This window comes from Panthera tigris, chromosome B1, assembly GCF_018350195.1.
Source record: "Panthera tigris isolate Pti1 chromosome B1, P.tigris_Pti1_mat1.1, whole genome shotgun sequence".
Taxonomy (NCBI): Eukaryota; Metazoa; Chordata; class Mammalia; order Carnivora; family Felidae; genus Panthera; species Panthera tigris.
Genome location: NC_056663.1, coordinates 50573937 through 50596079, shown reverse-complemented (window position 1 = coordinate 50596079; position 22143 = coordinate 50573937). Strand labels below are relative to the sequence as shown.

At 39.1% G+C, this 22143-nt stretch overlaps 1 protein-coding gene across 3 annotated transcripts in view; it reads left to right on the top strand.

The window, feature by feature from the left end:
- Positions 1-234: 234 nt before the first annotated feature.
- Positions 235-22143, top strand: part of KIF13B (kinesin family member 13B) — a 199270-nt gene continuing 177361 nt past the window's right edge. For all 3 annotated transcript variants that reach the window (XM_042983548.1, XM_042983549.1, XM_042983547.1), the window contains exons 1-2: positions 235-354; positions 16319-16412. In XM_042983548.1, coding sequence (XP_042839482.1) covers positions 300-354; positions 16319-16412 — 149 coding nt within the window. In that variant the 5' untranslated portion in view covers positions 235-299. The remainder of the gene's footprint in view (positions 355-16318; positions 16413-22143) is intronic.

The following is a 22143-nucleotide window of genomic DNA, read 5'->3' as shown; positions in this document are numbered from 1 at the left end:
TGATGTAGAAACAGAGGAGCATTTACACGTTCCAGGGAGCGAAATGCGCCTAATGTCTCCTGCCCCACCCGAGCCCCTCCGCCGCTGTCCTGCCCACTGCCCACGACTGCCTTCAGGGACTACAAGTCCCGTCATGCAACCAGGGAGCGCCGAGAGCTCGGCGACCTGCCTCGCCCCGCCCCGGCTCCGCCCCCTCCCCGCCCCTCCCTCCCGCAGCCCCCTCCCGCCCGGCCAGCCCCGAAGAGTTGCCCGGTGGCCGAGGCAGACGGAAGCCGAGGGAGAGTCTCGGCAGCAGCAGGATGGGGGATTCCAAAGTGAAAGTGGCTGTGCGGATCCGGCCCATGAACCGGAGAGGTGAGAGCCGAGCCCGCCCGGGGCCGCCACGGTGGAGGCGGCAGGTGCCTGGCGCGCCCTTCCCTCACCCGCGGCCGCCGTGTGGGGTCCGGCCGGCCCCGCCCCTGCAGTCCGCGACCAAGCGAGAGGGCGGCCGGCGCACCCCGAATCCTTGTCTCCCCGCGCCCGCCCGTCCTGCGCGGGGACGCCCCTCCCCTCGCCCGCACCGCGTCCGGGACGCGGCGGGCCCCACGTCCCGGTCCGCTGCCCCTTCCGCCGGCGCGCCCGCCCCGCCCCGGCGCCCTTTCGCCCTCACGCCTCTCCTGCCCTTGCGGGAGGGCGCTCTGGTCCTTCGCCCCGGGCTCGTTTCCTCCTTCCCCCGCCCCTACTCCTCGCCCGTGCACCGACGCGTCCCCTGCTTTTTCCTTGCCAGCTGTCAGAGTGGCCCCCGCCCCTCGGTCTTCACCCCTCCACCCTGGCCGGGACGGCCAGGCACCCCGAGGCCCCACGTCTCCGGCCCAGTCACCTCAACCCTGCACTTTTGTGGTCCGCGGCAGGAAAAAATGGCAGGGAATTTGGTTTACTCTTGAGAAAGCGCTCAAGTGCAAAAATTCCTCGTCTTGATTTTTCATTCTATACGTTTAACTGGGCGGTCATAAAGAATTGTAAAAACTTTGAAGTGAGAAGAGATGCCCTTCCATCCCCCGCTTTTTTGACTGTTGAGATAGTTTTGTTTTTGCTTGAAGTCATATTCGTCATCTCTCAACAATAAATAGTTTAAGTGCCAAGATTCTTGTGAAATTGTATCTTTCAGACATTCTCTCAATTCTGCAGGGAGGGTAGAGAAAGCAGATAAACCGAGTACATTTTAAATCCTCTTTAGACTGTCGAATGGAGTGAAGAGTACCGCGGTGAGGTGGGCTGGGTTTTGGCTTTAATGCTTAAGCAGCAGCGTGACTGAGCAAGGAACTTTAAATGAGATAATATATTTGAAAACACTTTCTGTACAAGGCTATGTTATTGAGATCACTGTTATAATCCCAGGAGATGACTTTTCAATTGATAAGACTCTTTTTGCAGCTTCTGTGTTCATATTCAAGTGTTAAGTCTATGTAGAAATCACGAGTTTTCCAATTTTCCTTTTCTCTGCTGTCTTTTGTATATATTGAGATATACAGATCAGCCAGTTGACGGTATGTTTTGTTGGTTTGTCCTTCTTTTCCAAGTTGGTTTATGTCTTCCCTAGGAGTCAGATCTTCCCAAAAGATCATTTCTTTTGGCGTTGCTAGGTCAGTGTAAGGCTGTCATGTGACCTAGGAGAGTTTTGTTTTTTTCTCCTTCCCCTAAGAACTTAAACTAGTGCACATTTTGGGTCTTCAGTCTTTCCTTTGACAAAATCAAAGGGTCTTAGATGAACTCTGAAAGTTTTCAGAAGCTTTTGTTCTTAAGTGCTCAGGCATCTTTATTCAAGTTTATTACCATTACAATGATTTAAAAAAAATGAAAAAGCAGGCCATATAAAACACAACTTTATCTGGAACTTGATTCTGAAAGGATGATTTCAGCACATTCTTAAAATTTCCTTTTCACAAAAAACTTGGAAATGTCAGTGCTAAAAAGATGTAGCTAACCATCACAAAAGACCCATCTCAGATCATTAGAATCCTACCCTCTTCCCCTCCCCACATGAATTTCAATTTTTAAACATTTTTTAAATGTTTTTTTAAATTTATTTTTGAGAGAGAGAGACAGAACATGAGTGGGGGAGGGGCAGGGAACAAGAGGGAAACAGAATTTGAAACAGCAGTTTTTTTTTTTTTTTTTAAGTGTATTTATTTTAAGTGAGAGAGAAGGAGGGAGAGCAGGGGAGAGGCAGAGAGAGAATCCCAAGCAGGCTTCACGCTGCGAGTGCAGAGCCTGACATGGAGCTTGATCTCAGAGAACTGTGAGATCATTACCTGAGCCTAAATCAAGTCAGATGCTTAACTGACTGAGCCACCCAGGCGCCCCATGAATCTCAGTTTTTGAGGGAAGGTACTATATAAATTGTCATTAATTAGATTATAATAATTGTTGTATCAGAGTGCCCAGGGACACATAGAATACTAATTTTCACTGTGGAATGGATATTAGCTGTTCCTTTGGTTGAACTCATTTTAAAATTAAGGTTTGGGGTGCCTGGGTGTCTCAGTGGGTTGAGTGTCTGATTCTTGATTTCAGCTTAGGTTATGATCTTGTGGTCATGGGATTGAGCCCCATATGGGGCTCCACGCTGGGTGTGGAGCCTGCTTGGGATTCTTTCTCACTCCCTCTACCCCTGCTTGTGCTATCGCTAAAAACAAACAAACCTGCCCCCCCCCCAAAAAAAGATTTAAAATTAGGTTTATACATAGATTCATTACTCTGTAAATAGAAGTGCATTATTTTGGTAACTGCTTCCCCCTTCATTTAGTGACATCTCTTACCTAGCCTTGTTATTTCCTGAATGCATATGGACTTCTTTTTTCTGTAATTACCACAGATAATTAAGATTGGTTCTATTTCTGTTTTGTCATGAAGTAGTCATTTACATAAATCTAGAAGTTGTGGAATTCAGTGTATTATTATTGTGAAGCCAGTGATTTTTTTTTTTTTTTTTAAGATTTCATTTTTAAGTAATCCCACTCCCAGCTTGGGGCTCAAACTCACAACCCCAACATCAAGAGCTGCATGCTCCACCAACTGAGGCAGCCAGGCACCCCTAAAGCCAGTGATTTTTAAACTGCTATCTAGAATTTGTTTAAAAAGACTACAATGGAACTATATTCCTTTCCAGGAATTTTGAGAAGAATCATATTACTTTGTCTAATCATTACTTCTGTGAAAATTAGTGTATGAAGGAGTAGTATATGATTGTGACAAATAGTAAACTTTTAGTCATAGCTGTTTCTCTCATAGCATATTAGTTCAGGAAGCAACCTCAGATATCACTCCTCACAAATAAGATTGAGATGAGAATGGGTTACAAGGATGTTTTACTGTGTAGTTTCTGATGTTTGGACTCATTGGCTACTTTTTGAGGAAAATTGAAATTTGCAGGAAGCTTCTAATGTACCATTAAGATCTTTATGTGGTTCAGTATCTGCTAAGGTGTTAAGGTAGTTAGCTGGCTTATTATTTAACATTTATCATGGAAGTAAGAGTGTTTCAGTCTTTTTTTTGCTAAATTATACGTGGGTTTGGGTATATGTAAATATACCCAATATAAAAAATTATATGTAATTTTACCTAGTTTTAACATTACAACTTCTGTTTTGCTTTTCTTCATCTGAAATATGAACTCAAATGAGCTGAAGAAAAGCTGTAAACCTGTTTTGTCATGCTCTCTTGAAGTTCTATTTGCAGATACTGTTTGGTTTTTCATATTCTTTTTCAGACATGGACAACTCACCACGTAACTCTGGTTGTGTTCTTCCACTGTAAGGAACACCCATTCATACATTATTAACCAGTATAATTATTAAATGAACCGAAAGGTTTACAAGCATAATTGATGGCACTAGGTAGATCAGTGACACTCTCCTATTCAGGAATTTGATGTTTTATGACTTCAGATGGTTTAAAAAATATTTAGTATTTACTGAATGCCTGCCAGATGTCTAGCTTATATTAGATAGTATGGGATCTTACTGCCTTTTTGCAAGAGGTTTCCCATATTTAAATATGCGTAAAATCAATTACCAAAGTAAATAAATTTACACCAAAAGTGTTTGGAAAATACCTTTGCTATCTATCTGGTCTAAGGTAGTGAAACCAAAAATTACATTAGATGTTTAGCTAGAGAGAAGAGTAGTGAAATGGGTTATTTCAGTTGTTAGGAAACATGGATAATAAATTTATTTCAACAGGTATTTCTCAAGGGTTTACTTTGCACTTTATAGTACTTAATTCAGTGAAAGGCTCAAAGACACAAAGAAGAATGTACTGATAGAAGTCAGTGCTTAAGGAAATCATAGTCTAGTATCTCAGTGGAAAAATTGTTATGTATCTATTAAGAATGATGACAATGGACATCATTTAACAAGGAAGACTTTTCTATGTTAGCAGAAAAACCAGAATGTAAAACAGAATGTGTAACTGTAAGGTTGAATTTGCTGTTAATTTTATTACTGTATAAAAATGTAAACAGGGATGGGCAAGGGCTAGAAAGAAACATGAAAAAATGAGATTGCTTATTCTTGTTGGGAGAATCTTAACATCCTAAAAACTCTTAGTGTTGACTAGTATTGTAATATTCAGTTTTTTAAAATGTGCTTCATGGGTCACGCTCATGAGGAAATGGCCGTCCTGTGAAAAGATAAGATTAAAAGGTAAACAAGCACCTATCACAGATTGCCAGGTGAGTGATCTGGCAATACTGGAATTCAGAGGAGTGAAAGCTCCCTGGAAGCCTGGTGATCAGGGAAGGCTTCTCTGGGGAGGGAGAACCTTGGTTAGACTTAGAGGGAGGAAGCTTATGATCGGAATGGGTGCATGGTAGGAGGGGAGGAGAGAGCGTTGGGTCTTTGAGGAGGAAGTGTGGCCTGAGAGCAAAGGCACAGAAACAGGAATGAACCAGGCAAGTTTAGGCGGCAGAGACAGATAAGCCTGCCAGAAGGATGAGATTAGAAAGGTAGGGTGGAATTGCAGGGAGCCCTTAATGCTGGCTCGGCCCAGAAGTCCAGGTTAGGGTGGCTGGTCCATGTGCTCTCTTTAGCTCTGTAGAACTTCGCGTGGATCTCGGACACAGCATGGAGAAGGAAGACTGCCAGGTCTCAGAGCAGGATCAAAAGCCTGGGTAGATGCCTGATTCAGGGCACAGCTGGGCAACATTTAAGAGCGGGTTGTGAAAATGAAGCCACGTGAATAGGAAGAGTAAGGAGGCTGGTCAAAACTTAGGTAAGCAGTCATGACTCAGAAGACAAGGTGAAACTACAAGGTGAAACTGAGGAAGTAGGAAGCTTAGAGAACATGCTGACAGTCTGGGAAGACACACGTGATCCTTAGGAAATGAAGGGGCAGGGTAGCAAGGAGATTCTGATACAGGAAGGTGGTTTTGACCCTCAGGACATTGGTGGGCTCAGGGAGATGACTGATACTGGAGTTGAGGACGGCTGTGGATGGAAATTTCTGACATACTTTCTAAAACAGAAGATCCTTGTTTTCTAGCATCTGCTTGATATGCTAATGGAGAATGAGACACACAACTCTTACAACATTGTTTTGTTTCTGCTGTCTACTCAGTGACTGAAATTGGGATTTATACATACAGGGCCACAGGCTTTTGGAGAAGAAAGTACAAGTTTACATGATAAAATAAAATAAAAACTTGTTTGAGTTGGCATTTACTTTTACCCCCTCACCTCCATAAAACAATGACTAATGTCCAACTTTTCCAGTCCTTAAGGTCTGAAGATGGAGGATACTACTGACAAAACTATTCATTAAGCAGATGAATGGAGATGTTTATTGAGTGGAAATGGATTATTATTGATCTCTTGGCTTGCTGATCAGGTTTCCCTTGTGTTCAACATAACATATAAAAAAAAAAAACTTGGCAGAGATGAGCAGTGTAATTTATGGGGAAGTATGTGAAACTAATTGATCTCTAGGACACAAACCCATGACTTAATTGGTACTGGGCTTGAGCTTTTGGGTGCTAGAGATACCTTTATTATTTTTTTAAATTTATTTTTGATTGAGAGCACAAGGTGGGGAGGGACAGAGGATCTGAAGCAGGTTCCATGCTGACAGTAGTGAGCCAGATGTGGGGCTTGAACTCATGAACCATGAGATCATGACCTGAGCCAAAGTCAGACACTCAACTGACTGAGCCACCCAGGTGCCCCTGCTGTAGATATCTTTGAAAGATGGTATTAGCCCATTCAGTATGCGTTGATTGAAGAAAAGAATAATAGCTACTCCTTTTTAAGAGCTGTTTGTTAGCTACAGAGTTCAGTACTTTGTATATGTTATTCTTTAAACAAAACTTTGAAAGGTACTTTATAGAATTACCATTTAACAAAATCTCAGACAGGGATAAGTAAATTTCCCCAGAATTACAAGACCAGTATTTTGGAGCCTGAGTTTTACCTACTTTCCCATTGAAGCCTGTGCTTTTACTGCTATATTGGATGTGATGATCTTTAAAGGGACCTTGCATTTTTTTGAGTTTATGTAATTTTCAAAGATGTGCAGGATATACGAGAAGCATAAGTCATGATCTTTGACCAAAGGGACTCCCTGTCTTGTTTGTAATAAGAGATGCATGCACAGGTGAGTCAATTACAAGAACATATGTACACAGTGATGCTAGTGCATTACAAATGAAAGAAATGGGGGTGGGACTTGAGAATGGTAAGGGTTGAGTTGAAGACAGTGGGCAGGGAGGCATGCATGGTAGGTGGGGTACATAACACAAGTTGTTGGAATTTATGTATTTTTACCTTGCTCATAAGCTAATAAGTTAGCTAGTTACTGTTTCATGGATGCTAGGAGAAGACATAGGACTTCTGGGTCAGAAGACTTCATGGCAGAGCAGCCATTGTGAGTTGCTCCCCTCACTGGCCAATCCCACAGGGGTGATGTGGAGTGTCCAAATGGATGCCGTGCAAACAATTGGTTTGCGCTGCATCTGAGGAACACAGGACTTGAGGAATCCATTGTTTTAAGTGGTAAGCAAGCCTGCTCTCTGTCCCGAAGGACAAACTTGTCTCTCAAAGTTGCTGACTGCAGACCGATTCTTGACAGAGGTGCTGGGTAAAGAGCATTTATGGCTTAGCTCATACCACCAGCAGGAGCATGTCAAGATGGCATTAGAGCAACTGAAAGTTAGGAAATACAGGAAGACTGTAAAGCTTCTGGTTTAGATGATTTATATGACTAAGTGAACAAATGTTGGGGTCATTAACTGACATTAGAAGTATAGGAGAAGCCGGTTTTAGGGTGGAGGTGTAGGAAATGATGAGTTCTGTTCTTGGGCATTCAACAATATTTAGTCAGTGGTGCCTACTGCACCTACGACTATGAATAAGATATTGTACATAGGTGGAAGAAACTCTTAGGTGTCTGCAGTGCAGTGGGTGGATCCAGAAGGTTATTGCATAGGAGTCTGAACCTAAGGAACTGGAGATGTGTGTAGATTTGGGGGTCATTACTGTAGGTATAAGATAGAATACCAAATTAAGGTGTGTGCAAAGGAGGAGGTCATAGAGGCCAAGAGGAGAGACATAAGTAGAAGCAGGTAAAAGTAATATGGAACCCAGAGAGAAAATGTGTCAAAGGATGAATGGTCAGTAGGAGATCACAGGAATGGCATGTATGATAATGGCATGTGTGAATTGTGTTCAGTGGACTAGGCAATATGGTGGTCAGTGGTAATTTTCAGAAGAATAATTTTGACTGAATGAATAAATTAGTGTTGGTGTGTTGGTAGTGGGCTGAGATGTAAGTGGGTTGCCAATATGGTGGAAGTGAGTATACATGAATATTCTTTCAAGAAACTCCATTTATGAAATTCTTTTTTTTTTTTTTTTTTTAAGTAGGCTTCATGCCCGATGTGGGGCTTGAACTCATGGCCCTGAGATCAAGACCTGAGCTGAGATCAAGAGTCATATGCTCGGGGCGCCTGGGTGGCTCAGTCGGTTGAGCGGCCGACTTCGGCTCAGGTCATGATCTCACAGTCTGTGAGTTCAAGCCCCGCGTCGGGCTCTGTGCTGACAGCTCAGAGCCTGGAGCCTGTTTCGGATTCTGTGTCTCCCTCTCTCTCTGACCCTCCCCCGTTCATGCTTTGTCTCTCTCTGTCTCAAAAATAAAAACGTTAAAAAAAAAAAAAAAAAAAAAAAAAAAAAAAAGAGTCATATGCTCAACTGACTGAGCCACTCAAGCACCCCTCAAAAAACTCCATTTAGAAGGGAAGGATAGAGTGGCATCCGGAGGTGTCCTAGGAACAGACCTTTTTCCCCTTTGAGTCTGAGAGATGTTTGAGCCTTGTGGTAGACAGAAAAAGCCAAGAGAGGGAAATTTTTGAAATATGGGAAGAAGAGGATAATTATATAATGGGAAAGCCCTGGAGTCCTTAATTTTCTTGATGAGGTGGATTGTGACGTTGTTATTTGAGAGTAAGAAGGATTGGCTTGACTGGGATCTTCAGAGCAATGTTCAGAAATTTAATTAAAGGGCTCTAACCATATTTTATATCTGTTGAGGGCAGTGGGGTCATTCTTGCTAATTTTTTTGAGATATAATTGACTCATCAAAAGCGTACAATTCAGTGGTTCTAGTGTTTTTGCAGAGTTGTGTACCCATCACCATTATCCAATGGCAGAACATATTCATCATCCCAAAGAGACTCTGACCCCACTAGCAGTCACTGTCCACCCTCCTGACACCCTCTGTCCTCCAGCACACACCTACCCCTCTCCCCTGTCCCGGGCATCCACTGTTCTACTTCTTGTCTCTATGGATTTGCCTATTCTGAACGTTTCATGTAAATGGAATCATGCAGTATGTGGACTTCTGTATCTGACTTTTTTCACTTGGCATAATGTATTCAGGGTTTATCCATTGTTGTAGCATGAGTCAGTACTCATTCTTTTTTAAAGTAGAATAGTATTATACGATATGGATATGCTGCATGTGTTTACCTATTCATTAGTTGATGGGCATTTGGCTTGTTTCTACTTTTTTAGCTATTTTGAATACTGCTATGAACATTTATGTATATAACTTTTTGTGTGGATGTATATTTTTACTTCTTTTGGGTATGTGTGTGTGTATATATATGATATATATATATGTACATATATACATACACGTTCGTACATACACATACACACATATATACTACACACACGCACATAGAAGTGGAATTGCTGGGTCATATAGTAATTCTGACTTTTGAGGAACTCCTAAATTGTTTTCCAAAGTGACTGCACCATTTTACATTCCCACCAACCATGTATGAAAGTTTTTCTCCATGTCCTTCCTTGCCAGTACTTGTTTTATCTTTTTGATTATTGCTATCCTAGTGTGTGTGAAGTAGTACCTCATTGTGGTTTTGATTTGCATTTCTCCAGTATCTAATGATGTTGAACATCTTTTCATGTGTTTATTGGTCATTTGTATATCTTTGGAGAGATTTCTATTCAAATCATCATTGTTTTAAAAATTGGATTGTCTTTTTATTATTGAGCTGTTGGAGTTCTTTATATATTCTGGATACCAGTCCCTTATCAGATAAATGATTTGCAAACATTTTCTTGATTTTTGTGGGTTGCCTTTTCATTTTATTAATGGTGTCTTTTGAAGCACACATTTTTTTTTTAAGATTTTATTTTTAAGTCATCTCTACACCCAATGTGGGGCTTGAACTCACAACCCCGAGATTAAGACTTATAGTATGCTCCACCAAGTGAGTCAGCCATGCACCCCTGAAGCATAAAAGTTTTTCATTTTGATATGGTCCAATGTATCCGTTTTTTTTTTTTTTCTTTAGTTGCTTGTGCTTTTGATATCATATGTAAGGAATCATTACCTTACTCAAGGTCACATGGATTTATGTCTATATGTTTTAAGAGTTTTATAGTTTTATGTATTTAGGTCTTTGGTCTGTTTGGAGTTAATTTTTGAATGTGACGTGAAGTAAAGGTTCCATTTTATTCTTCTGCATATGGATATCCAGTTGTCCCAGCACCACTTATTGAAAAGACTGTTCTTTCCCCACTGGATTTTCTTGGCACCCTTGTTGAAAATCAATTGACTATTGAATTTAAGAGTAAGATACAATAAGCTCTTTAGGAATGTGACTGGTAGGTAAAGGGAAGTACATTTACACTTCTGAGTAGTATATGTGGTTTGAAAATTATTAATAATTTTCTGGAGAATTAGAGAACAGATTAGTAAATGAGCAAGTCAGAATTATTTTATTCACACTGAGAATGATACATTTCCTCAGATGCAACATGAGTTATGTAAAGGGAGTGTCCCAGACCCTGCCTGTCTTTCACTGTGATGTCATTGAGGAACGAGCCATAGTTGATTTATGCATTGAAGAAAGACTTGTTTCAAATGATTGTTCACTTGTACAGGGTGACTAATTTGCTGGCTGAGTAAGCTGAATTGTCAGCTGTTAACATTTTAATATTCATCTTGAGGAACTTGACCTAGAAGAGGATCCTGTTTGGGAAATAATATGGGATCTTTAATGTTAGTGGAGTAAATTTCCTTTTTTTAAGGACTCATGGATACGTCAAAGCATTCATGGCTCTAAGTATGATAAAACTCAATTAGTCATGACATAAACTTATAGTATTACTTAACTTTAAGATCATTCTGGTTTTTTATTGGTTTTCAGACATAGTACTAATTAAATCCCAATCTCATTATTATAGACTTCGCTAGGTATAAACTGTTGTCCATGTGTTACTTATTATAATAGTCGTGAGTGTTTAGTGCCTTTTTTTTTATTGTGTTAAGTATATATAACAAAATTTACCATCTTAAACCATTTTTAAGGGTGAAGTTTAGCGGCATTAAGTTGTTGTGCAACCATCACCACTATCCACCCCTAGAACGTTTTTTATCTTGTAAAACTGAAACTCTGTATCCATGAAACTCCTCTGTTGACTCTTAAGCCCAGCCCCTGGCATCTACCATCTTACTTCCTATCTCTATGAATTTGATTACTCTAGGTACCTCTTATAAGTGGAATCATATAGTATTTGACCTGTTACAACCAGTATATCTCATTTGGCATAATGTCTTCAAGGTTCATCCATGTTTTAGCAGAATTTCATTACTTTTTAAGGTTGAATAATATTACATTGAATTATACCACATTTTGTTTTTCCATTCATTCATTGATGGACACTTAGATTGTTTCTACCTTTTGGGTATTGTGACTACTGCTGTGCACATGGGTATACTTTAATGCAGTTTTTGCAAAGGCAGCTCATAGAAGTTAGGTCCTTATCTTTAAAAAAAAATTTTTTTTTTTTTACATTTTATTTATTTTTGATAGAGAGAGACAGAGCACAAGTGGGGGAGGGGCAGAGAGAGAGGGAGGCACAGAATCCAGGCAGGCTCCAGGCTCCGAGCTGGAGCACAGAGACTGACGCGGGGCTCAAACTCACAAACCGTGAGATCATGACCTGAGCCAAAGTCGGACCCTTAACTGACTGAGCCACCAGGTGCCCCAGGTCCTTATCTTTTTAATCTAAGTATTGCTCCAAACTAAGAGGAAGCTGCTTATCTTTTGAATTTTTGGTAGGTGTTTTAAATTTTTTTTTTAATTTTTAAAATTCACATTAAAGTTAGGGCCTAAATTTGTTACTGTTATTTAACTACTACTTACTTTCTAAGCAGTATAGATCAAGAAGTCTTAAATGGAGAACATATCATATTTAGAATCTTGTTGCAATATAATTGAATTCAACCAACTAGTAGCATTTGATGGTACTCTAGCTATAGCATTTTATATTAAATGTTTTTCATATATCTGATCCTTAAACTCTCTTCAGATCTCACAGATTTTATTTGCTTGCGTGTGTGTCCTAGATGTTCCACCCATATTCTAAACAGTCTTGTGAAAAGCCTTGTCTTAATATCTATTCATCAATCAACAGAATTGGAGTGGGAATTTTGTTTGATTAAAAACTGAGCTAATGAGGGGTGTCTGGGTGGCTCAGTTGGTTGAGCTTCCAACTTTGGCTCAGGTCATGATCTCGTGGTTTGTGAGTTTGAGCCCCACATTGGGCTCTGTGTTGATAGCTTGGAGCCTGGCGCCTGCTTCAGATTCTGTGTCTCTCTCTCTCTGCCCTTCCCCTGTTTGCATTCTGTCTGTCTCTCTCAAAAATAAATAAACATTAAAAAAAAAACTGAAGTAATGAAATAAAGATAGTTGTGAATATTTTAAAGGCCACCTTTCATGAGTGTTCGATGTAGGGACATTTCTAAGTGTTGCAGTCTTCAGGACAGAATGAATTTAGGTTGGATATTAGTTATTAGGTGATTCTGTGTATTATATAGGATTTTCCAGGCGTTGGTTCCTTCATGATGTCATTAATGCTCCCAAATTATTAGTTGTATCTATTGAAGTCATGAAGAAGAGGCAGAGAAGGGAGGAGCTATGAAGAGAATAAGGAAAAAGTATACAAATGTTGAAGGAAAATGTTTGGATCCCTTTTCAATTCAAGATCATTTAAAATGATGGCAGAGCATTTAGTGAGAAAATATTGGATTTACAGTTTTTCAGGCATGCATTCTAATGTGTACTTTTGCATGCAGAACTATACACACAGCTCCTTTGCTCAGACCAAACACTCTTGCAAGACACTAATAACTAATTTTGTGGTGGGTGGTGAGACAGTAGATTCTGAGTCACAGCACAGTTTCCGGAGGGTTGATAATGCATTTGTGTATAATATAGATTTGACTGTGAGGGGCCAGCCAATACAATGTGGTCAGACACCATTAAGAAGTGGTGTTAACAAAGTATGATTATAAACTTTCTTGAGCTCTGGGGCTATAGACTTTAGTGTCAGTTGACCACAGTGGAACATTTGCTGCTTTGGGATTAGTCTTCCACACCTAACTCTGTAGTTTTCCTTTCAGTTTTCTTTGCCTAAAAAAATGTGTTGGCTAAAAGAAAGACTGCTAAATTTTTTATACTTCTAGAATACATCTTTGAGAACAAATGTAGAATAACCAATATAAGTAAAATTGTGTCAGGTACAGGGAGGGAATTTTTTGTTTTGCTTTTTTTTTTTAAATTTGTCTCAGTTATGTAAGTTAAAATGTAAAAAATAAATGACCTTTCCTGGGAGTGGAAATACTTCTAAGTTATAATGAGGTGACATTGACATTTGGCCAAGGTTCTTTGGGAAATACAAAATAGCTCCAGGGCAGTGCAGCTCCTTTCCTTAGGGTTTATCTTTTGGTAATGGCAATAAGGCAAACAAATGGTTTCATACTTTGGGTCAGAAAAATATTAGAATATAAAAATATGAGAACATAAACATGCTGTGGCCTATACTTACAAAAAAATAGCTTTATTGAGATATAATTCACATATCATACAATTCAACCAATTCAGTGGTTTTTATTATGTGCAGTTATCAGCATAATCAATTGTAATATATCTTCATACCCCCAGAAGAAAACTATACCCATGTAACAGCATGGTTACTATAGTTAGTGATAGTGTATTGCATATTTGAAAGTTGCTAAGAGAGTAGATCTTAAGAATTCTCATAATGAAAAAAGTTTTTTTGTAATTGCATATGGTGACAGATGTTAATTAGACTTATGTGGTGAACATTTTGCAATATACATAAATATGGAATCATTTTACATGTTTTATACCTGGAACTAATACAATGTTATATGTCAATTATACCTCAATTTAAAAAAACCCTGTCATACCCATTAGCAGTCACTCCACAGCCATAGGAATAACTAGTCTATTTTCTGTGTCTTGTTTGCCTATTCTGGACATTTCAAATGAGTAGAATCATATAACATGTGGTATTTTGTAACTGACTTTTTTCAGTTCACACAAGCTTTGTTCATGTCGTGTAGTATGTATCAGTACCTTATTCCTTTTAATTGCCAAATAATGTTCCATTTTATGGATATAATAAATTTATCCATTTATTAGTTAATGGACATTTGGCTTGTTCCACTTTTTGGCTGTTATGAATAGCCAAATACTAGGGTTATGAACATTTATGCACAAGCTTTTGTGTGGACCTAGATTGTCATTTCTCTTGAATATATATGTAGGAGTGGAATTACTGGGTCATATACCAGCTCTCTGTTTAACCTTTTGAGGAGCTGCCAGACTGTTTTCCAAAGTAACTGCACCATTTTATATTCCCATCAGTGATGTATGAGGATTCCATTTTCTCCACATCCTCATTAACACTTGTTATTATCTTTTTGACTATCGTTATGCTAGTGGGTGTGAAGTGGTATCTCATTGTACTTCTGATTTACATTTCCTAATGTGTAATCTGTTGAGCATCTTTTCTGCTTATTGGCCATTTTTGTATCTTTTTTTGAGAGATATCTGTTCAGATCATTGCCCATTTAAAAGTTGGATTATTGGTCTTTTTATTATTGAGTTGTAAGAGTTCTTTATATTTTCTGAGGTAAGCCCCTTATTAGATATTTGTTCAATTCTGTGGGTTGTCTTTTTACTCTTTTGATGGCGTCCATTGAAGTACAAAGGTTTTTCATATTGATGCTTTCCAGTTTATCTGTTTTCTTCTTTTGTGTTTGTGCTTTTGGTGTCTAAGAAACTATTACCTAACCCAACATCATGTGCATTTACTCATGTTTTTTTTTTTTTTCTTATGAGTTTTATAGTTTTAGCTCTTACGTATTTATTTCTATGATCTGTTGGAATTAGTTTTTGTGTATGGTGTTCATTTTTGTGTGTGTGGATATCCAGTTGTCCCACCACCATTTGCTGGAAAGACTGTAGTTTCCCCACTGGATTGTCTTGTCAAAATCAGTTGGCCATAAATGTGACAAGTCTATTTCAGGACTGTCTATTCCATTAATCTATATGTCTGTCCTTCTGTCCTTATAGTAGCACTGCACTGTCTTGATTACTATAGCTTTCTAGTTAAGTTTGACATTGGTGAATGTAGTCTTTCTATTTTGTTTTTTTCAAGATTATTTGGCTATTCCTGGTTGTATGCATTTCTATATAGATTTAGGATTACCTTGGTAATTTTTGTTTTAAAAAAAAAAAAAGCTAACAAGCTAACTGGGATTTTGATAGGGATTATCTTGAATTTTGTAGACCAATTTGGGATATATTGTCATCTTAATAATATTAAGTCTTTCAGTTAATGAATGTAAAATAATTTTCTATGTATTTAAGTCTTGAATTTCAGCAGTGTTTTGGAATTTTCATTGTACAAGTCTTACACTTTTTTTTTTTTTTCTTTTAGGAAGAGAGAGTGCAGGTGTGGGAGAGGGGCGGAGGGAGAGAGAGAATCCTAAGCAGGCTCCATGCTCAGCACAGAGCCCTATGTGGGGCTCAATCCCATGTCTCTGGGATCATAACCTAAGCTGAAACCAAGAGTTGGACTCTCAACCAACTGAGCCTCCCAGGTGTCCCTGTCTTGCACTTCTTTTAAATTTATTCTTTTATATTCTATTTTATATTCTTTTAATACTTTTCAAAAGTATTTAAATCTTTTTGATGTCATTATAAATGAAATTGTTTTCTTGTTTCGGTTTTTTTTTTTTTTTTTTAATTGCTGGTGTATAGAAACACAACTGCTTTTTGTATACGGTATTGATGTTGTATCCTACAACTTTGCAAAACTTGTTTATTCTAATAGTTTTAAAATGGGTTCCTTAGGATTTTCTTTTTTTAATTTAATTTATTTATTTAGAGAGAGAGAGAGTGCGTGTGGGAAGAGGGGGTAAAGGGAGAGAGAGAGGGGGAGGGAGAATCTTAAGCATGCTCCATGCTCAGCAAAGAGCCCAACACAGGGCTCCATCCCATGACCCTGGGATCATGACCTGAGCCAAAATCAAGAGTCCTCTTCTCAACTGACTGAGGTACCCAGGCACCCCTGATTCCATAAGATTTTCTGTCTATAAGGACCATATCATCGCAAGTAGAGATAGTTTCACTTCTTTCTTTCCAATCTGGATCCTTTTTGTTTATCTTGCCTAACTGCCCTGACCAGAACTTCTAGAACAATGTTGAACAGAAGTTGCAGTCATAGAATATCCTTTTCTTATTCCTGATGTTAGTCTTTCACCATCAAATACGGTATTAACTGCAGGCTTTTGTAGATGTCCTTTATCAGGTTGAGAGGTTCCCTTCTATTTCTAGTTTGTTGAGTGTAAAGAGTGTTGGATTTTTGTCAAATGATTTTTTCTGAAATAAACTACTTTAAAAATGACTATTTTCTCTGTTTTTTTTTTCTTTTTTCATCTGCAGAAATTGACTTGCATACCAAATGTGTGGTGGATGTAGATGCAAACAAGGTTATTCTTAGTCCTGTAAATACTAATCTTTCCAAAGGAGATGCCCGGTAAGTTAAGAAACAGTGTTATGTTCAATGGATTTTTATTATTTATTTATTTATTTATTTATTTATTTAAAACAATTTTTTAGTGTTTATTCTTGACAGAGAGAGAGAGACACAGAGCGTGAGTTGGGGAGGGTTAGAGAGAGAGGGAGACATAGAATTTGAAGCAATCTCCAGGCTTTGAGCCATCAGCACAGAGCCTGACATGGGGCTTAAACCCATGAATGGCGAGATCATGACCTGAGCTGAAGTCAGACACTTAACCAACTGAACCCCCCCCCCCCCCCCCCCCGGTGCCCCTGTTCAGTGGATTTTTATTTTTAATTTTTTTTTTTTCAACGTTTTTTATTTATTTTTGGGACAGAGAGAGACAGAGCATGAACGGGGGAGGGGCAGAGAGAGAGGGAGACACAGAATCGGAAACAGGCTCCAGGCTCCGAGCCATCAGCCCAGAGCCTGACGCGGGGCTTGAACTCACGGACCGCGAGATCGTGACCTGGCTGAAGTCGGACGCTTAACCGACTGCGCCACCCAGGCGCCCCTTTTTTTTTTTTTTTTTTAATTTTTTTTTTTTTTCAACGTTTTTTATTTATTTTTGGGACAGAGAGAGACAGAGCATGAACGGGGGAGGGGCAGAGAGAGAGGGAGACACAGAATCGGAAACAGGCTTGTTCAGTGGATTTTTAAATGACTGAAAGCAACAATGGCTGCTGAGTTGAGTTCAGCTTAGCAGATAACAAATGCCTAATGACTATGTAGAGACATGTAGCTGTCAAGTCAAAGAGGAAGGTCTATAATATGGAATGATTACGTGTTAGAGCGAGTGTTGTAGATAGCAGTTGTACCAGAAGCTCAGAGAAGAGAACTTTAGGTAAGATGGTGGAGTAACTGAGGAAGCCTTGAAGGAGATGATATTGGCTAAAGGATTAGTGAGATGTAAATGGGAAGAAGTAGAGTAGAAGAGAAGGCCTTTAGGTTGTTCTTCAGCTTGGGCTGCTTTTACTTCTGCCACTTTGAATCCTGTCTGTCAGTTAGAGCCCATTTCAAGTGTTACTTCTTCCTGAAGGCATTGCTGCATCCCTCAGTGATTCCTCCCCTCTAAATCCCTGTAAACTATAATGTATACTACCCAACTGAATTATTATACATTATTTTAGATTGTTACTTGTAGCTCAATGGTGGATTGTAAGGTGTTGGAGGGAAGGGACTGTCTGTCAAGGGTTGAAGATGAATCACTTACAGATTTGGATGACAGTATAAACAAAAAAAGAGCAAGAAAGTGTTAAGAAAGCGAATTTGGGGAAGAAGCAAGAGATTTATTTGGTTTTTCTGAGCAAGTGCAGGGAAGTCAATTTAATAAAATAAGGTATGATCAGATTACAGAAGATCTTGAAAGAAGATAAGGAAATTTGACCTTTATTTTTATGGGTAAGATGTCATCTTTGACAGTTTTTAAACACTGTGGTTAAGCAGGTAGATTAGGAAAAGTTGTTAATTGGCCATATAGAGAATGGTTCCAAGTGGGGAAAGACTGGCTTTTCATAGAGATCAGCTTTAGTCAGAGTGAAGAACATAAATTAAACAGTGCCTTCCATGGTGCTTAGCATGAAGTAGATAACTTAAATTTGTAGAGAAAATGTTGTATGTGGAAATATACACAGAAGGCATTGCATAAATGTTCTTTCACACTTGATCTTAGCCAAAAGGCCGAGAAGTGATCCATAAATGTTTTTTTCAGATTCTTTGAGTTGAAAGAGCACTGAACTTAGTGTCAGAAAATCTTAAATTGAATCCCTACTTAACCTTGATGTTTTTAACTATTAAGTAGCTACTAAATTAGTAGCTAGTTATTTTTGACTTTTTTTGAGCCTCATCTGTATGGCGTATGCCTTACCTATCTAATAGAAGTGTTTTCTGAAGATCAAATTAGTGATTGTTCTGTAATTGTCCAGGTTTATTGTCATTGATGTAGAAAAAAAATTTTTTAAGTTTATTTATTTGTTTTGAGAGGGAGAGGGAGAGGGAGAGAGTGCAAGCAGGGGAGGGGCAGAGAGAGAGGGAGACAGAGAATCCCAAGCAGGCTCTACACTGTCAGCGCAGAACTGGATACAGGGTTTGAACTCACAAACCGTGAGATTATAACCTGAGCTGAAATCAAGAGTGGGATGCTTAACGGACTGAGCCACCCAGGCACCCCAACATAGATTTTGTAAGCATCACTAGGATATGGGTACTGTTAGATAGGATGTTATTAGGGTGTGAAGGGTATAGATGTGTCAAAAATAATGCTAGAATTTTGAGCTTGCTAACTGAATGACCTATTGTCCTAAGTATTAATTGAAGTCATTAATACTGGAGGCTGTTTATTGCTCTTAGAATTCTCAATCTGGAGATTGTTGCTTTATTTGAAAATGTGGGTATCTCGGAACAAACATGGAGGCAATATCCTATGGTAGGAAGGGTATAGGCTTTACCTATAGGCTGACATGGATTCGAATTCTGGCTTTGCCATTTGGTAGATGGTTACCCACCTGTGATCCTTATTTATAAAGTGTTTTAGTTCTTATTGCTGCATAACCAGTTACTTTTAATAGCTTAGTGGCTTAAGAAACAATAATCATTTATTATCTTATGGTTTCCTGTGGGTCAGGAATTCAGACAGGACAAAGCAGGGAGGGCTTGTCTCTGCCCCATGCTGTCTGGGGTGTAGCTGGAAGACTTGAATGCTGGGTATGGGAATCATCTGGAAAAGGCCCAGTCACCCAGGTCTGGTGGTTAATGCTGCCTATTGGCTTGAGTGTAGCTGGGGTGGTAGGCAGAATACCTACTCACAATCTGGTGGCAAGTGTCCTGAGAGAGTGAGAAAGCCAGGTGGAAATAGTACTGGCTTTTATGTCCTAACCTTGGGAGTCACACGGTATCTTCTGTCCCATTTATTTACTCAGGTTGGTATAAAGATCTAAACAGTTTCCAGAAGAGGAGGCATAAACTCATCTTTTTTTTTTTTAATGTTTATTTATGTTTGAGAGAGAGAGAGAGAGACAGAATGCGAGTGGGGAAGGGGCAGAGAAAGAGGAAGACACAGAATCCTCAGCAGGCTCCAGGCTCTGAGCTGTCAGCACAGGGCCCGACGACGTGAGACTCAAACTCACAGACTGCAAGGTCATAACCTGAGCTGAAGTTGGACTCTCAACCAACTGAGTCACCTAGGCGCCCTTTAAATTTTTTTTTTTAATGTTTATTTATTTTTGAGAGAGAGAGAGAGAGAGAGAGAACATAGACTAATCTTTTAATGGAGGAACATCAGTGTCACATGAGAAAAGCCTTTGGGATGGGATATGTATTGTTGTGGCTGTCTTTGGAAAACAGTCTCCCACAAGTGTGTAATAGTATCTACCTGATAAAGTTGTTGTGAGAAAAACATGACAATATAAAAGCTGAAAAATGTTTTCTTTCCTTTTGAGATCTTTAAATCTTAGGGGTTTCTGAAAGAATCAAATAGCTTTTCTTGGTTTCGCAGAACATCTTGGATGGCTCTTTTTTTCCATGTGCTGAAAATACAAGTCGAATATCACTCAGTGCTATAGAACATTGTAAAAAAAGTTTGTTTTTTTTTTTAAAATGACAGCTGCCAGTAAGGTTGATATGTAATGGTTTTTGATGAAGGAAAGCTAAGCACAGACTTAAGAAACAGCTTTTTAACAAAAGCTTATTTATTTAAGTAATCTCTACACCTAACGTAGGGCTCGAACCCACTACTCCAAGATCAAGCATACATGCTCTTCCTACTGAGCCAGTCAGACACCCATTAAAAAACAGCTTTTTATTGACATATGTAATATACATATAGCGAAGTATACATGGCTTCATAATTTTCATAAGTTGAATACACTGCTGTAATTGGCATCCAGAGAAAAAACAAGAACATTGCTGGGATGCCGGCTGGTTCAGTTTGAAGAACATGTGACTCTTGAGCTCAGGGTTGTGAGTTCAAGCTCACATGTTGGGTGTAGAGGTAACTAAAAGAAAATAAATAAACTTAAAGAAAAAAAAAAACAACCAAGAACATTGCTAGTAAAACAAAAGATTGTCTCTGGGTGCCTGGTTGAGCATTTGACTCTTGATCTTGGCTCCGGTCATGATCTCTCGGTTCACGAGATTGAGCCCTGCATCCGGCTCTGCACCGACAACGTGGGGACTGGTTGGGACTCTCCCTCTTCTCTCTCTGCCCCTTCCCTGCTGTCTCTCTTTCTCTCTCTCTCTCAGAATAAAGAAATAAACTTAAAAAAAACAAAAAAGATTGCTTCTGGAGAAATGCTTTTTCTTTTAATATAATATCAAGGTAAAAAGAGAAAATAGAAATTTTGGAATATAGCAGTCTAGTGACATGTGTTGACTTTATTAAATCTGAGGAATAATTGGAAGGAAAGCGTAAATAAAAAGCTATTTTAGGGGCGCCTGGGTGGCGCAGTCGGTTAAGCGTCCGACTTCAGCCAGGTCACGATCTCGCGGTCCGTGAGTTCAAGCCCCGCGTCAGGCTCTGGGCTGATGGCTCAGAGCCTGGAGCCTGTTTCCGATTCTGTGTCTCCCTCTCTCTCTGCCCCTCCCCCATTCATGCTCTGTCTCTCTCTGTCCCAAAAATAAATAAAAAACGTTGAAAAAAAAATTAAAAAAAAAAAAAAGCTATTTTATGTGATGTGTGGTTAATTACAATCTAGCTTGTAGAATGGCTAATCCATAAAACAACAAGTTATGCTAGCATATTTATAACTAGAGAGCCAGAAATTTGAAGTTAACATGTAAGTGATTTGAGTCTGTTTAAGGCTCTAGTCAGTTTAGGACTTAAGTTTAGTAGTCAGAAAGACTCAAATTAATATTTTTTCTTTAAAAGCTATAAAATCCTTGCTTTTAGAATAGTATCCAATTTTATTAATGTAAAATCATGACTGATTTTATATGTATACTTAACAACTCAAGTTGGTATACTTTGAAAGTGAACATATATACATTTTAAAGTAATGATTTGTATATTTTTCTGATTAGTTTTGTGTTAACTTCTGGCAGTTGTATGATTTGATGTTTGTGCTTATTAAAACTAATAGAAGCTATAGTTGAATGGGTAAACTATTTCCAACATAACAGCTTCATCATGGGAATTTGGGAAATATTTTTTGCTGTGCTAGATATGGAATTTCAAAACTGTTCTATAAAGTAAGATGCTTAAAATTCAGAAAATTGATAACACAAGGCTAGAGAAGAGATTAAGAATGCCAACTTTGGAGCCAGAAATAGTGGATTAAATCTCAGCCTCACCATTTACCATGTGTGTTGTGGAGCAGGTTACTTAATTGTCCTCTGCCTCTGTTTATTCACCTATAAAGTAGAGATTACATCAGTACCTGCTTGTAGGTTGTTATGGCAATTTAAACAAGTTAAAATATGTAAAATGGCAGTGCCTGGTATATAATAAACCATATATAAATATTAGCTATTACTTTATTAAAATTTTTTTAATGTTTATTTTTGAGAGAGAGACAGAGACAGAGTGCAAGTGGGGGAGGAGCAGAGAGGGATACACTGAATCCGAAGCGGGCTCTAGGCTCTGAGCTGTCAGCACAGAGCCCTATGTGGGGCTCGAACTCACGAACAGCAAGATCATGACCTGGGCCGAAGTCAGACGCTTAACTGACTGGGCCACCCAGGCGCCCCTGTTAGCTATTAGTTTAAATATTAC